Here is a 17,463-nt window from a genome sequence, read left to right as displayed (position 1 = left end):
GGACATGTCAGACGAACTGTTTTTGAAGGTAGCATCATCAGAACAGATGTGATGGAGGCGAAGGAACTGAGAGAATGGGATGGAGTCCTTACAGGAAGCGGGGTGTGAGGAGCAGTCGTCGAGATACCTGTGCGAGTTGCTAGGTTTATAATGGATATTGGTGGACAGTCTATCACCAGAGATTGAGACAGAGAGGTCAAGGAAGGGAAGGGAAGTGTCAGAGATGGACCACGTGAAAATTATGGAGGGGTGGAGATTGGAAGCAAAATTAATAAATTTTTCCAAGTGCTAACGAGAGCATGAAGCAGCACCAAAGTAATCATTGATGTACCGGAGAAAGAGTTGTGGAAGAGGGCTGGAGTATAACTGGAACAAGGAATGTTCCACATATCCCATAAAGAGACAGCTATTTCTGGGGCCCAAGTGGGTACGCATAGTCACACCTTTATTTGGAGGAAGTGAGAGGAGTTGAAGGAGAAATTGTTCAGTGTGAGAACAAGTTCAGCCAGACGGAGGAGAGTAGTGGTGGATGGGGATTGTTCGGGCCTCTGTTCGAGGAAGAAGCTAAGGGCCCTCAGACCATCCTGATGGGGGATGTATGTGTAGAGGGATTGGATGTCCATGGTTAAGAGTAAGCATTTGGGGCCAGGGAACTGGAAATTGTTGATGTGACTTAAGGTGCCAGAGGAATCAGGGATGAAGGTGGGAAGGGACTGGACAAGGGGATAGAGAAGGGAGTCAAGATAACGAGAAATGAGTTCTGTGGGGCAGGAGCAAGCTGACACGATCGGTCTACCGGGACAGATCTGTTTGTGGATTTTGGGTAGGAGGCAGAAGCTGGCCATCCGAGGTTGGGCGACTATCAGGTTGGAAGCTGTGGGAGGAAGATCGCCAGAGGAGATGAGGTCAGTGACAGTTCTGGAAACAATGGTTTGATGTTCAGTGGTGGGTTCATGGTCCAGCGATAGGTAGGAGGAATTGCCTGTGATTTGACGCTCAGCCTCCGCAAGGTAGAGGACAGTGTGCCAGACAACAACAGCAACACCCTTGTCAGCTGGTTTGATGACAATGTCAGTGTTGGACCTGAGAGAATGGAGTGAAGTAAGTTCAGAGAGAGAGAGATATCAATGGGTGAGAGGAGCAGAGAAATTGAGATGACTAATGTCGCCCCGACAGTTCTCAATGAAAAGATCAAGAGAAGGTAAGAATCCAGAGGGAAGGGTCCAGGTGGAGGGAAAATATTGGCCATGGGTGAAAGGATCCGTTGAACGGGGAGAGGACTCTTGCCGAAAAAAGTGAGCCCGGAGATGAAGACGGTGGAAGAAGAGTTCAGCATCGTGCCAAGCCCAAAATTCATTGAGGTGAGGGCGTAAGGGTATGAAACTAAGTCCTTTGCTGTGCACTGAATGTTCAGCATCGGAGAGGGGAAGGTCAGGGGGTATAGTGAATACATGGCTTGGGCTGGGATTGAAAGGTGGGGTGGGTACGGAGGGACAGGCAGGGGTGGAGGGTCCTAGATGGATGTTGGTGTCGATGAGTTGTTGGAGCTTGTGTTCCTTAGCACTTGAGAGGAAGAGAAAAAGTTTCTTGTTGAGGCGTCGGATGAGACGAAGAATAAAATGAAACTGGGGGCATGCGCAGCTTTGAAAAAGGGCACGGCGGTGCTGCTGGAGGGAGAGGTGGAGTGTGTTCATATGGCGGCGCATGGCACTGAGTGTGGATTTCAGAATGCGATGGGAATAGCAGTCTGAGAAACGTTTTATGTCCCGGAGATTCCTGTTATCCTGGCTGGGTTCGAAACATGAGGGGTGGAATTTCAGTTGAAATCCATGAGGGGTAGGTCGGAGACGGAGACAGTCACTGAGAAAGGAGATATGGCTGTGAAAGCGGGTTTTATTGAACACCTTGTCAAAAACCAGGAGAGAAATGTGGTCTCCTCTACATTGGAGAGACCAAACGTAATCTGGGCAATCGCTTTGCAGAACACCTGCGTTCTGTCCGCAAGAATGACCCAAAGTCCATGTCGCTTGCCATTTTAACACTCCACCCTGCTCTCTTGCCCACATGTCTGACATTGACTTGCTGCATTGTTCCAGTGAAGCCCAACGCAACTTGAAGGAACACCACCTCATCTTTCGACTAAGCACTTTACAGCCTGCCGGACTGAATATTGATTTCAACAACTTTAGGTCTTGAGCTCCCTCCTCCATCTGCACCCCCTTTCTGTTTCTTCCCCCTTCCTTTTGTTTATTCCAATAGATTATATAGATTTTTCCTTTCCCACCTATTTCCATTATTTTTAAATATTTTAAAATCTTTTATGCTCCCCCCACCCCCACTAGAGCTATACCTCGTGTGCCCTACCATCGATTCTTAATTAGCACATTCGTTTAGATAACATCAACAACTTCAACACCTATATGTTCTTTTGTTCTGTTGTCTGTGACATCTTTTGATGATCTGCTTCTATCACTGCTTGTTTGTCCCTACAACCACACCATCCTCCTCCACTTCTCTCCCCCACCCAACACCCCCACCCCAAGACACACCTTAAACCAGCTTATATTTCACCCTTCCTTGGATTCACCTAGTCCTGTTGAAGGGTCATGAGGACTCGAAACGTCAACTCTTTTCTTCTCCACCCTTTCTGCCAGACCTGCTGAGTTTTTCCAGGTAATTCTGTTTTTGTTTTGGATTTCCAGCATCCACAGTTTTTTTGTTTTTATCTCTCTGTTTATCGAGGCTCTTTAACAAATCCATTTAACGAGGCACTCTGACAGTGACAAACCTGTCTAAAGTGGCTCTCTAACAGTGGACAACCCATTTAAGGAGGCTCTCCAACAACGACATACACTTTTAACGAGTCTCTCTTACGATGACATACACATTAAACGAGGCATTTTAATAGTGAAAAACCCTTTTTTTCTTGGTACACTAACAGTTGCCAAATCTGTTTCAGGACTCATTCAATCAGTGACAGACTCGCTTAATGAGGCACTATAACAGTGACAAACCCATTTAATGAGGCACCGTAAAAGTGACAAAGCTGTGTAACGAGGCACTCTGATAGTGATAAATGCGTTTAATGAGGCACTTGAACAGTGACTAACGCGTTCCATGATGCATTCTTACAGTTAAAAACACGTTAAATGACACACTCTAACAGTGACAAACACCTTTAACGAGGCACTCTAACAGTTATAAACCCATTAAATGAGGCTCTGTAACAGGGAAAAGCACGTTTAAATAGGCACTCTAACAGTTACAAACCCATTAAACGAGGCACTGCAACAGTGACAAACACATTTAACGATGTGTTACAGTGACAAACATGTTTAATTATGCACTTTAACAGTGACAAATCTGTTTAACGAGGCACTCTGACATTGTCAAACCCATTACCGAGGCAGTTCTTCATTGACACACATGTTTAACGAGGGAATGTAACAGTTACAAGCCCATTTAACGAGGCACTCCAACAGTCACAAACCCGTTTCGCAAGGCTCTGTAACAGTGACAAATCCATTTAACGAGGCAATGTAACAGTGAAAAATCCATTTTACGACGTGCTCTGGCAGTGACAAACACATTTAACGAGGGTCTGTAACAGTGGCTAACCTGTTTATTGTGGCTCACTAACATTGAAAAATCCCTTTAACGTGGCACTGTAACAGAGATAAACCAATTTAACGAGGCTCTCTAACAATGACATACACGGTTAATGAGTCTATCTTACGGTGACAAACCCATTAAACGAGGCACTCTGACAGTGACAAATAAGTTTAACGAGTCTCTCTAACAGTGACAAACACGTTTAATGAGGCACTGTAACAATGACAAATCGCTTTAACGAGGCACCTTAACATAGACAAATATGTTTAATGAGGCACTCTTAAAGTGTAAAGCTCATTTAACATGGCACTGTCACAACCACATGCACTTTTAAAGAGTCTCTCTTACGGTGACATATCCATTAAACGAGGCACTCTGACAGTGAAGAACACTTTTTTCGTGGTATGCTAACGTTGCCAAATCTGTTTCACGTGTCATTCAAACAGTGACAGACCCATTTAACGAGGCACTATAAGAGTGACAAACCCATTTAACGAGGCACTATAAGAGTGACAAACCCATTTAACGAGGCACTGTAAAAGTGACAAACCTGTTTAACGAGGCACTCTGATAGTGAAAAACACATTTAATGAGGCACTTGAAAAGTGACTAACCCATTTTACGACACACTCTAACATTTAAAAACACGTTAAATGAGGCACTCTGACAGTGACAAACCTGTTTAACGAGGCAATGTAACAGTGGCCAACCCATTTAAAGAGGCTCCCTAACTACAACATACACTTTTAACGAGTCTCTCTTACAGTGACAAACCCATTAAGCGAAGCACTGCAAAAGTGTCAAACACGTTTAACGCATCTCTTTCACAGTGACAATCATGTTTAATGAGACTCTCTAACAGTGACAACCACGTTTAATGAGGCACTGTAACAGTGACAAATGCCTTTAACGAGGCACCCTAACAGAGACAAACACGTTTAACGAGGCACTGTAACAGTGACAAATTTGTTTAACGAAGCACTCCAAGATTGACAAACCTGTTTAGCGAGGCACAGCAAGTGACAAACCCCTTTAACAAGCCAATTTAGCAGTTAAAAACCCGTTTGAAGAGGCACTCCAACAGTGACAAACCCTGTTAACAAGGCACTGTAACAGTGACAAATCTGTTTAACGAGACAATCTGAAAGTGAAAAATTCATTTAACAAGGCACTGTAACAGTGAGAAACCTCTTAATGAGGCACTATAACAGTTACAAGCCCGTTAAACGAGGCACGCGAACAGTGATAAACACATTTAACAAAGCACTCTAATGGTGACAAACCCATTTCGCAAGGCACTCTGACCGTGACAGTTTTAATGATGCACTCTGACCATGACAAACCCATTTATCGAGGCTCTGTAACAGTGACAAATCCGTTTAACGAGGCACTGCAACAGTGACAAATCTGTTTAATGATGCACTCTGACAGTGACAAACCTGTTTAACGAGTCTCTATAACAGTGGATCACCCATTTAAAGAGGCTCTCTAACAACGACTTTCACTTTTAATCAGTCTCTCTTACGGTGACAAACCCATTAAATGAGGCATTCTAACCTTGAAAAACCCTTTTTTCATCGTACGCTAATGTTGCCAAATCTGTTTCATGAGTCATTCAAGCAGTGACAGACCCTTTTAACGAGGCACTATAACAGTGACAAATCTGTTTACAGAGGCACTGTAAAAGTGACAACCCTGTTAACGAGGCACTCTGATAGTGAAAAACTCATTTAACGAGGCACTTGAACAGTGACTAACACAGTTCACAATGCACTCTAACAGTTAAAAACACGTTAAACGAGGCTCTCTAACAGTGACAAACATGTTTAACGAGGCACTCTAACAGTTACAAACCCATTAAATGAGGCTGTCTAACAGGGACAAACATGTTAAATAGGCACTCTAATAATTAGAAACCCATTAAACGAGGCACTGCAACACTAACAAACACATTTAACGAGTCTCTCTAACAGTGACAAATAAGTTTAATGAGGCACTTTAACAGTGACAAACCTGTTTAATGAGGCACCCTGACTGTGTCAAACTCGTTTAATGAGGCACTGTATCAGTGACACAATCGTTTAACGAGGGATTGTAACAGTGGCAAACCCCTTTAACGAGGCAGTATAGCAGTTACAAACCCGTTTAACGAGGCACTCCAACAGTGACAAACCCATTTAACAAGGCACTGCAACATTGACAAACACATTTAACACGTCTCTCTAACAGTGACAAACTCATTTAATGAGGCATTTTAACAATGACAAACCTGTTTAAAGAGGCACTCTGACAGTTTCAAACCCGTTTAACGAGGCACTGTATCAGTGACAGACCCATTTAACGAGGCACTCTGAAAGTGAAAAGCCCGTTTGACAAGGCACTGTAACTGACAAACACAATTAACGAGGCACTCTAACAGTGATAAACACGTTTAACGAGGCACTCACGCAGTGACAAACACGTTTCATGAAGCACTTTAACAGAGACAAACCCGTTTAAAGAGGCACTCTAGCAGTGACAAACTTGGTTAACGAATTACTCTAGCAGTAACAAACCCATTTAATGAGGCACTGTAACAGAGCCCAACCCATTTAACGAGGCATTTTAAAAGTGACAAACCCATTTAACGAGGTAATCTAACAGTGACAAACTCATTTAATGAGGCACTTTAACAGTTACAAACACGTTTAACGAATTACTGTTGCAGTGACAAACCCATTTAATGAGACACTTTAAATGTGACAAACCCATTTAACGAGACACGCTAACAGTGACAAAAACCGTTTTACAGGGCTGTCTAACATTGACAAACCCCTTTATCAATGCTCCGTCACAGTGACAAACCGATTTAATGAATTACTCTTGCAGTGACAAACCCAAGTAAAGAGGCACTCTGACAGTGACAAACCCACTTAGCGAGGCACTGTAACAGTGGCAAACCTGTTTAACGAGAAACTCTGAAAGTGAAAAGCCCATTTAACGAGGCACTGTAACAGTGACAAACCCCATTAAAGAAGCTCTCTAACAGTTAAAAACCCAATTAATAAGGCACTCTAACAGTTTCAAACCCATTTAACGATGCTTTCTAAAAGTGACAAAGCAGATTAACGTGACACTGTAACAGTGATAAACCCATTTAACGAGGCTCGCTAACAACGACATACACATTTAACGAGTCTCTCTTACAGTGACAAACCCATTAAACGAGGCACTCTAACAGTGACAAACATGTTTAACCAGTCTCTCTGACAGTGACAAACACATTTAATGAGGCTTTCTAACAGTGACAAACACGTTTAACGAGACACTGTAACAGTGACAAATTCATTTCACTCCAAGAGTGACAAACCCATTTAACGAGGCCCCTTTAATAAGGCTCTTGTCACAGTGACAAACCCATTTAACGAATTACTCTTGCAGTGACAAACCCATTTACTGATGCTCTCTTACAGTGACAAACACTGACCCATTGCACTACCCAAACTGTGAAAGTGAGCCCTGGAGAATGTGGATTCCATCACTTTTTTTTATCTCTAACACGGACAAACTCGATTAACCAGGCACTCTAACAGTGACAAACATGTTTAACGAGGCACTCTAACAGTGACAAACACGTTTAATGGAGCACTTTAACAGTGATAAACCCGCTTAATGAGGCACTCTAACATTGACAAACACATTTAATGCGTTAATATAGCAGTGACAAACCCAATTAATGAGGCAATGTAACATGGCCAACCAATTTAACGAGGCATTTTAATAGTGGCAAACCCACTTAACGAGGTATTCTAACAATGACAAACTTGTTTAATGAGGCACAGTAACAGTCACAAATCTGTTTAACCAGGCACTTTCACAGTGACAAACCCATTTAACGATTTACTCTTGCAGTGACAAACACGTTTCACGAGTCTCCCTAACAGTGACAAATTGGTTTAATGAGGATCTCTACCAGGAAAAACACGTTTAATGAGGCTCTTTAACTGTTACAAACCCATTAAATGAGGCACTGCAACAGTGACAAGGACATTTAAAGAGTCTCTCTAACAGTGACAAACATGTTTAATGAGGCACTGTAACAGTTACAAATCCACTTAAGCAAGCACTCCAAGAGTGACAAACCCCTTTAACGAGCCAATGTAACAGTGACAAACCCCTTTATTCTGTCACAGGCACTCTGACTGTGACAAACACTTTTAAAGATGCACTCTGACAGTGACAAACCCATTTATCGAGGCACTGTAACAGTGACAAATCCATTTAACAAGGTACTGTAACAGTGACAAAGCCATTTAACGAGGCACTCTGGCAATGACAAACCTGTTTAACGAGGCTCTGTAACAGTGGACATTTAAAGAGGATCTCTAACAACGACCTACACTTTTAATGAGTCTCTCTTAAGGTGACATACCAATGAAACGAGGCATTTTAACAGTGAAAAACCCTTTTATCGTGGTACGCTAATAGTTGCCAAATCTGTATCAGGAGTCATTCAAACGGTGACAGACCCATTTAACGAGGCACTATAACAGTGTCAAACCCATTAAACGAGGCACTGCAACAGTGACAAACACGTTTAACGAGTCTCTCAAACAGTGACAAACAAGTTTAATTGTGCACTTTAACAGTGACAAACCTGTTTAACGAGGCATTGTGATATTGTCAAACACGTTAACGAGGCACTGCTTCATTGACACAAATGTTTAACGAGGGACTGTAACAGTGGTAAACCCCTTTAACGAGGCACTGTAACAGTTACAAACCCATTTAACGAGGCACTCCAACAGTGACAAACCCCTTTAACGTGTCAACGTAACAGTGACAAACCCACTTAAAAAGGCACTCCAACAGTGACAAACCCATTTAACAAGGCTCTGTAACAGTGACAAATCCATTTAACGAGGCACTGTAACAGTGAAAAATCCATTTAACGAGGCGGTCTGACAGTGACAATCCCATTTAACGAGTCATTCTAACAGTGATAAACACAGTAAGCATTTACCTGAAAAAAGATGTCAACATGTTGTCGAGGCGCATCGACCTTCAGCACAGGGTATGTATACTTGCCCATCATGTCGTAGATGGCTCTCACAATGTCAGTCATTTCCTGTGGTTTAAGTAACAGAAGGTTCATTCGCCCCTAGACTAAGGTCTGCCCAGCTCTAAAACAGAAGCTAAACATTGAAAACCATCTGACTCGTACACTGATCCCCCAATGAAGACCATCTCTCTAGTACACTAACCCCCCATTGAAGACCATCCCTCTAGTTCACTAACTTCCCATTTGTTACCATCCCTCTTGTACACTAACTCTCCATTGAAGACCATCCCTTTAGTACACTGACCCCCATTGAAGACCACCCCTCTAGTACACTGACCCCACCCCTGCTTGAAGACCACCTCTCTAGTACAGTAATTCCCCATTGAAGACCATCCCTCTAGTACACTAACTCCCCATTGAAGACCATCTCTCTACTTCACTAACTCCCGATTGAAGACCATCCCTCTAGTACACTGACTCCCCATTGAAGACCATCCCTCTTGTTCACTAACTCCCCATTGATGAACATCCGTCTAGTACACTGACCCCACATTGAAGACCACCCCTCTAGTACACGGACCCTCCATTGAAGACCATCCCTCTAGTACACTGACTCCCCATTGAAGACCATCCATCTAGTAAACTAACTCTCTATTGAAGACCATCCATCTCAAACAGTAACGGCCCCCATTGAAGACCATCCCTTTAGTATACTGTCTTTTCATTTTAATGATTACTAATATATGCATCAGAACTCCCTCAAGTATCCTTCCAGAAACTTGGTGCATGTTGTTTTGTTAATTATTGGCTTAAGGTTGCTTACCTCTTTGTTTATATATCCATCCTTATTAATATCATACAGGTTAAATGTCCATCTGAGCTTCTCATGAACTGTACCCCTCAGTAATACTGAAAGAGCCATCACAAAATCCTGAAATGAGAAGCAGAGCACAGAATTAACTCTTGTCTCACGAACATTAGCACCTATTGACCAAGCTGTGTTTAGCACACTCTGCTCAGGGGTTTGAAAGGGATCCGACAAATGATGCACAATTTATCTTCAGAATCCTGTGAAAGGAAGAAATAACTAATCTGCTCACAAGCACCTGTGCGTTAGCTGCAGGTTATGTGAGGAGTGTGTGTATAAAGAGGCTGAGCGATGTCAGGGCTGGGCTATTGTGCAAATCACATTTGAATTCCATGGTCCTGGAAACAAATGAAAAATTAACGCCCCCTCCCATGGAAAATATTTCCGAGTGAGAAAGAAAGGGTATATTTGGATATATCAAACGTGTAACTAAAGAAGTATAAAATTTAAAATAAAGCTGTATTAATGTTGTAAATATTAGTGCTGGGGGAGAAGGTTTGGAAATGTTTAAAAACTGGCAATTATTTAAAAAAAGTAAAGAGGGAATAATTGGAGTGTGAGAGAAAACCAGCAAAAAATAACAGACAGTAAAACTTTCTAGAAGTATATAAAAAGAAAAAGAGCAGCAACAGCGAGCACTGGTCCTTAGAGGGTAAAACTAGGGAATTAGTAATGGGAAACAAGGAAACGGCAGAGACTTTGAACAAGTATTTTGTATCTGTCTTCATGGTAGATAATATTTGAACATGTGACTTGGGAGCAGGAGTAGACCACTTGACCCTTCGAGCCTGCTCCACCACTCAATAAAATCATGGCTGATCTGACTGTAACCTTAACCCCACATTCCTGCCTAACCCTGATAAACTTTCAGCCCTTTGCTTGTCAAGGATCTATCTAGCTCTGCCTTAAAAAATATTCAAAGACTCTGCTTCCACCACCTTTTGCAGAAGAGAGTTCCAGAGACTCACCACCCTCTGAGAGAAAAAAAAAATCTTCACATAAACTAAAATACCTGGAAAAACTCAGCACGTCTAGCAGCATCTGTAGAAGGGAGCACAGTTAACGTTTCAAATCCGCATGACTCTTCAAAAGAATTAAGGAAAAATAGAAAAGGTGTGAAATTTTATCTTAAAATTCTTCTCATCTCTGTCTTAAATGAGTGACTGCTTATTTTTAAACAGTGACCCCTAGTTCTAGATTCTCCCACAAGAGGAAATCCTCTCTACATCCACCCTGTCAAGAATCCTAGGATCTTATATGTTTCACTCACATCGCTTCTTACCCTTCTGAACTCCAGTGGATACAAGCCTAGTCTGTCCAACCTTCCCTCAGAAGACAACCTGCATTCCAGGTATTAGTCTAGTAAACCATCTCTGAGCTACTTCCAATGCATTTACATCCTTCCTTAAGTAAGGACACCAATGCTGTACACAGTAGTCCAGATGTGGTCTCACTAGTGTCTTGTATAACTGAGGTATAACCTCCCCACTTTTATGTTCAATTCTTCTTGAAATAAAAAAGAACATTCCAATAGCTTTCCTAATTACTTGTTGTCCCTGTACACTAAACTTTTGTGACTGATACACTGGAGTACATAGATCTGTCTGCATCTCGGAGCCCTGCAATCTCTCACCATTTAGCTAAATGCTCCTTTTTTATTCTTCCTGCCAAAGTGGACAATTTCACATTTGCCCACATTACGCTCCATTTACCAGATCTTTGCCAATTCTATGTCCCTTTGTAGCCTCCTTGTGTCTCCTTCCCCACTTATTTTCCTACTTATCTTTGTGTTGTCAATAAATTTAGCAACCATACCCACTAAACCAGGAGCTTTTATTTTCTGCAATAACCTTTTATGACCTAATCAAATGTCTTCTGGAAATCTAAATATAGTACATCCACCACTTACCCTTTATCCACAGCACTTGTGACTCCTTCAAAGAACTCCGATAATTTGGTTAAATACGCTTTCCCTTTCATAAAACCATGTTGACTCTGTCTGATTGCCTTGAATTTTTCTAAGTGCCCTGCTATCACATCTTTAATAATAGCTTCTAACATTTTACCTATCACAGATGTTAAGCTAACTGGCCTGTAGTTTCCTGCTTTCTGTCTCCCTCCCTTTTTGAATAAAGGAATTACATTTGCTGTTTTCCAATCTAATAAAACCTTCACCAAATCGAGGGAATTTTGAAAAATTAAAACCAATGCATCAACAATCTCACCAGCCACTTCTTTTAAGACCCAAAGGTGAAGTCCAGCAGGACCCAAGAATTTGTCAGCCTGCAGCTCCAAAAGTTTGCTCACTTCGCTGGTGATTGCAATTTTCTTGAATTTCTCCCTTGTATTTCCTGATTTACAGCTATTGCTGGGATGCTACTTGTATACTCTATAGTGAAGACCAATGCAAAATACCTGTTCAATTCATTTACCAGCTCCTTATTTTCCATTATTAATTCGCCAGACTCACTCTCCATAGGACCAACGCTCACTTTGTTAACTCTTTTCTTATTTAAGTATCTATAGAAATTCTTACTTAACATCTGTTTTTATATTTCTAGCTAGCTTTCTCTCACACTCTAATTGTTCCCTCCTTATTAATCTTTTGGTCATTCTTTGCTGTTCTTTATATTCTGTTCAATGTTCTGATCTTCCACCCATCTTTGCGCAATGACATGCTTTTTTAAAAGTTTGATACTATCTTCAACTTCTTTAGTACACCATGGATGGTCGGTCCACCCCTTGGAATTTTCTTCCTTGTTAGTATGTATCTATTCTGTGCATTCTGAAATATCCCTTTAAATGTCTACCACTGCATCTCTATTGACCCATCTCATAGCCTAATTTACCAGCTCTGCTTTCATGCCCTCATAATTGTCCATATTTAAGTTTAAGCTACTAGTCTTGGACCAATTCTTCTCTCTCTCAAACTGAATGTGAAATTCAATCATATTATGGTTACCGCTCCCTAATGGTGCTTTAACTATGAGGTAATTAATTAATTCTACCTTGTTGCACAATACCAAGTCTAGTATAGCTTGCTCTCTGGTTGGCTCCAGAATGTGCTGTTCTCAGAAACCATCTCAAAAACATTCTATGAGATCTTCATCCATGCTACCTTTGCCCATCTGATTTTTCCAGACTATATGTAGATTGAAATTGCCCATGATTATTGCCATAGCTTTCTGACAAGCTCCCATTGTTTCTTTCTTTCTACCCCATCCTACCATGTGGTTACTGTTAGGGGCCTGTACACCACTCCCACAAGTGACTTCTTGCCCTTATCATTTATCATCTCTATCCAAACCACCTCTACTTCCTAGTTCCCTGAATTTAGGTCATCCCTCCCTAATGTGAAATACCATAATTAATTAAGAGAGCCACCCCTCCACCTTTTCCTAACTTCCTGTCCTTCCTAAATGTCATGTACCGTTCAACATTCTGGCCCCAATCTATGTCATCTTGTAAATGTATCTCTGTAATTGCTATCAGGTTGTACTTATCTATTTCTGTTTGCGCTATCAGTTCATCTGTTCTGTTTCAAATGCTATGTGCATTCAGATACTGAGCCTTTAATTTTGTCCTTATATTATTTTTAGGACCTCTAAGCTTATCTGCTGATTTACTGTTAAATATGTACTCTCTGTCCCTTCATGTCATGACCTGTTCATCATTTCTCATATTAGTACCTTTCTCTCTTGCCTTTTATCTACTCTTTGGCTTACCACTTGATTACAAATTTGATCTCTTCCCCCCACTATTTAGTTAAAAATCCTCTCTACTTCCTTTGTTATGTAGCTCACTAGAACACTAATCCCAGCATGATTCATGTGTAGACCGTGTCAACAGTGCAGCCCCCACTGTCTTCACTCCACCACTGTGCCAGTACTCCACAAAATGGAACCCACTTCTCCCATACCAGCCTTTGAGTCATGCTTTCATCTCTCTATCTGATTTTTCCTATGCCAATTTGAATGCGGTCAGATAATAATCCAGAGAATATTATCTTTAAGCTTCTGCTTCTTAGCTTGGGGCCTAGCCCATCATGCTCACAATGCAGAGCCTCCTTCCTTGCCCTACCTATGTCATTGGTCCCTACATGGATCACGACCACTGGATCCTCCTGTTCCCACTGTCAGTTCCTCTCAAGCCCTGAGCCAATGTCCCAAATTCTGGCAATGGACAGGCAACAAAGCCATCTGGACTCAAGTTCTTTGCTACAGAGAACAGTGTCAACCCCCATCACTATACCGTCTCCTACTACCACTACATTCCTTTTTGCTCCCCGAACTTGAATGACTTCCTGTACCACGGTGCCATGGTCAGTTTGCTGCCCCCACTTTCTTCCAAACAAGCTGAGAGAACCTCAAACCTGTTGGACAATTTCGGAGGCTGACACTCCTGCCCTCTGGGTCCCCTTACCTGTCTCACTCACAGTCACACCCTCCTCTCCCTGGCCACTGACCAAATCAGAAGACCTGATCCTAAGTGGTGTGACTGCCTCCTGGTATAAAGCATCCAGCTAAGCTTCCCCCTCCCAGATGTGTTGCAGAGTCTGCAGTTCAGCCTCCAGCTCAATGACTCTGAGCTGAAGCTCCTCAAGCTGCAAACACTTTCTGCAGACTTGTTTGCCCTGGATCACAATGTTATCCAGGAGCTCCCAAATGCTGCAAACTTGACATATCACCTGTCCTGCCACCCTTAATGTGTTTTAATTGACTATTTACATATTTATTCAATTAATTATTTTGTTTTATGTATTTTATTAATCTTACCACAAATTCCTGTGCTATTTTAAACCTTAGGAATAGAATAGGCCTTAACCACTCACCTGATAATTATCGGATACACACCAAACAGCTAGCTTCTTCCCCTGTAGTAGAGCAAGAACCAATTCCTACAGGGTGAACAAGTTAGAAAGCGCAAAGTAGCACCTCAAAGCTGAGATGAATTTAAAACAATCACGATCACTAGAGAAAAAGTAACAGGAAAACCAATGGGTCTAAAGGCTGACAGGTCCCCTGGATCTGATGGTCTGTATCCTCGGATCTTAAAATAAGTCACTGCAGAGTTAGTGGATGCATTAGTTGTAATCTTCCAAAATTCCCTAGATTCTGGAAAGGTCCCAGTAGATTGGAAAACCACAAATGTAATGCCTCTGATCAAGAGCAGAGAGAGACAGAAAGCAGGAAACTACAGGCCCATTAGTCTAGCATTGTCATTGAGAAAATGCTCGAATCCACTATTAAAGAGGTAGTAACAGGATATTTAGAAAACCAGGTTACAATCAGTTAGAGTTAACATGGTTTTGTGAAAGGGAAATCGTGTTTGACTAATTTAATAGAGTTCTTTGAGCGTCGTAACAAATGGGTTGGATAATGGGGAACCGGTAGGTGTAGTGTATTTGGGTTTCCAAAAGGCATTCGGTAATATGCCATATAAAAGGTGCCAGAGAAGCTGTTCATGGTATTGGGGGGTGATCTATTAGCATGGACAGAGGATTGGCCACCTAGCAGAAAACAGAGATGCGGAATAAACGGGTCATTTTCGGTTGCCACACTATAACAAATGGAGTGTTGCAGGGATCAGTGCCTCAACAGATTACGGTCTATATTAATGACTTGGGTGAAGGGACCAACTGTACTGTAGACAAATTTTCTGATGATATGAAGATATGTAGGAAAGCAAGTTGTGAGGAGGATACAGTGTCTGCAAAGGATTATAGATTAAGCGAGTGAGCAAAAAATTGGCAGATGGAGTATAATGTGGGAAAAGTGAGATTTTTCACTTGGCAGGAAGAACAGAATAAACAAAATATTATTCAAATGGAGGAAGACTGCAGAATGCTGCAGTGCAGAGGGCTCTGGGTGTCCTTGTACATAATCACAAACGTTAGTATGCAGGTGCAGCAAGTAATTAGGAAAGCAAATGTTGGATTTATTGCAAGAGGGGTGAAGTATAAAAGTAGGACATTGTTGAGACGGCACCTGCAATACTGTGCACAGTTTTGGTCTCCTTATTTAGGGAGGGATATACTTGCAATGGGAGTGGTTCAGAGGAGATTCATTCAGCTGATTCATGGGATGAAGGGGTTTATCTTATGATGAAAGGTTGACCGGGTTGGGATTATACTCATTGGAGTTTAGAAGAATGAGAGATGATCTTATTGAAACGTATAAGATTCTGAGGGACAGGGCCAATGCTGTAAAATTGTTTCCCCGCATGGGAGAATCTAGAACTGGGGGCACAGTTTAAAAATAAGTGGTCTCCCATTGAGGATGGAGGTGAGGAGCAATTTCTTCTCTCAGAGGGTCGTTAGTGTTATAAGGGAGAATTTTCTCCCTGTGGGGGGTGGGAGGGGGTGGGGGTGTGATGGACGGGAGCGGGTGCGCAGCCGATCGATGCTCCCAATCAGCTGGGCACCACTATTTTACTTGGGCGGGCATGACGTACACCCGGAAGTGCTGTGCACTCTCTGTACGGGATGGAGGAGAAGGCTGAGTTGGGACCTTCGCTCTTTTGCGCTTTTGTGTGAAGGAGTGCAGAAATTTCCTTGAGGCACAGAACTGCCTCAGGTTGATTAATTTCATGTATAAAACATTGAATAAAGGGAGAAAAAAAATTAAGGACATGTCCCCTCATGTGAAACTATCACATGAGCTGGGACATGTCCATTTATGTCAATAAAAAATTTTCCAACACTTGAAAATCATTCATGAAACCTCATCCTGCCTGTGGTTGAGATTCCATAAAAAATGTGACAGCCACCTGGGCTCTTCACCAGCCCACCAACCTTAAGGTTGGACGGGCAGCTCAGATCAATGATTTAATTGTTTGTTAAATGACCTTAATAGGCCTTTGACAGTTAAGTCTGAATGACGCGCGGTGATGTCATGACACGCCCCGATGTCACCCCGCGTCATTTTATGCCTGGGCATGCGGGCCCCGCCCCCGCTCACCGAGACGAAGATTCTACCCATAGAGTTGATCTTCAGTCTACTTTTCTTGGTGGAAACACTGAATTTTATTTACAAGACAGCAGCAGCAGCCTAATGGGTGCACTTAACTCCATAACTAAAGAAAAACTCTCCATACTAGAGGTTTCCCGCACTGCTAACTCATTGGTTTATGCAGATCATGTGATCCTACAATGCAGGATTATTCTTAAAGCTACGGTCCTATGTTTCTCAAAACTAAAATTAATACATTCCCCTCCCTTTAACTTTTCTGTGCATTTTGTATTTACAAGAATATTTATCTCATGACATTACAGTATTTACACAGGCCATGAAATACAAGTTCAGTCTTTTAGGTGGTTTCCTGATCCGTGTGGAATGTTGCAGTTCCACAACTTCAGATTCTTTTGTCGGAAAGACATTCTCTGGAAGCCCATTAACATTAGGTACCTCATTAGGCACAGACAGTTCAGTATCTTCCACTCTGACAGAGATATTGGCCATATCTGCCCCTGGTTCAGCAACTTCAACGGGAATTGATTACTGCTTCACTAATGGTTACATTTGGAACATCATTCTGTTGGGGTATCTCTGTTAGTCTTAAATGATCCATATGATTACAGGAGATCCGGCCCTCCACTTCCATGTGGTATGACAATGGTCCATTTACAGAACTTACTTTACCAGGTAACCACTTTGGTCCTCCACTGAAATTCTTTACATATACTACTTGATCAACAGTAAATTGTCACTCACGACTATGGAAATCATGAGTCACTTTTTGCTTCTCTTGACTTTTCTACAACTTTCCCACCAAATCAGGAAGTATCAGGCTCAGTCTTGTTTGAAGACAGCACTTCATCAGTAATTCTGCAGGTGCTGCTCCTGTTGTAGTGTGTGGCAGGGGGTTGTTGTTCTGTATTGAAATAGGAAACGAGCAAATTTGGTTTCCAATGATTCGCCTGCCTGTTAACTTTTTCATTCCC

At 42.0% G+C, this 17,463-nt stretch overlaps 1 protein-coding gene across 3 annotated transcripts in view; it reads right to left on the bottom strand.

Moving 5' to 3' along the window:
• LOC121281109 (Kv channel-interacting protein 1) overlaps positions 1-17,463 on the bottom strand; it is a 678,471-nt gene that overhangs the window by 28,983 nt on the left and 632,025 nt on the right. For all 3 annotated transcript variants that reach the window (XM_041193799.1, XM_041193800.1, XM_041193802.1), the window contains exons 5-6: positions 9,477-9,584; positions 8,615-8,719 (exon numbers count right to left, since the gene is read on the bottom strand). In XM_041193799.1, the coding sequence (XP_041049733.1) occupies positions 8,615-8,719; positions 9,477-9,584 (213 nt within the window). The remainder of the gene's footprint in view (positions 1-8,614; positions 8,720-9,476; positions 9,585-17,463) is intronic.

Source organism: Carcharodon carcharias, chromosome 8, assembly GCF_017639515.1.
Source record: "Carcharodon carcharias isolate sCarCar2 chromosome 8, sCarCar2.pri, whole genome shotgun sequence".
NCBI lineage: Eukaryota > Metazoa > Chordata > Chondrichthyes > Lamniformes > Lamnidae > Carcharodon > Carcharodon carcharias.
This window is presented reverse-complemented; position numbering and strand designations above follow the sequence as displayed.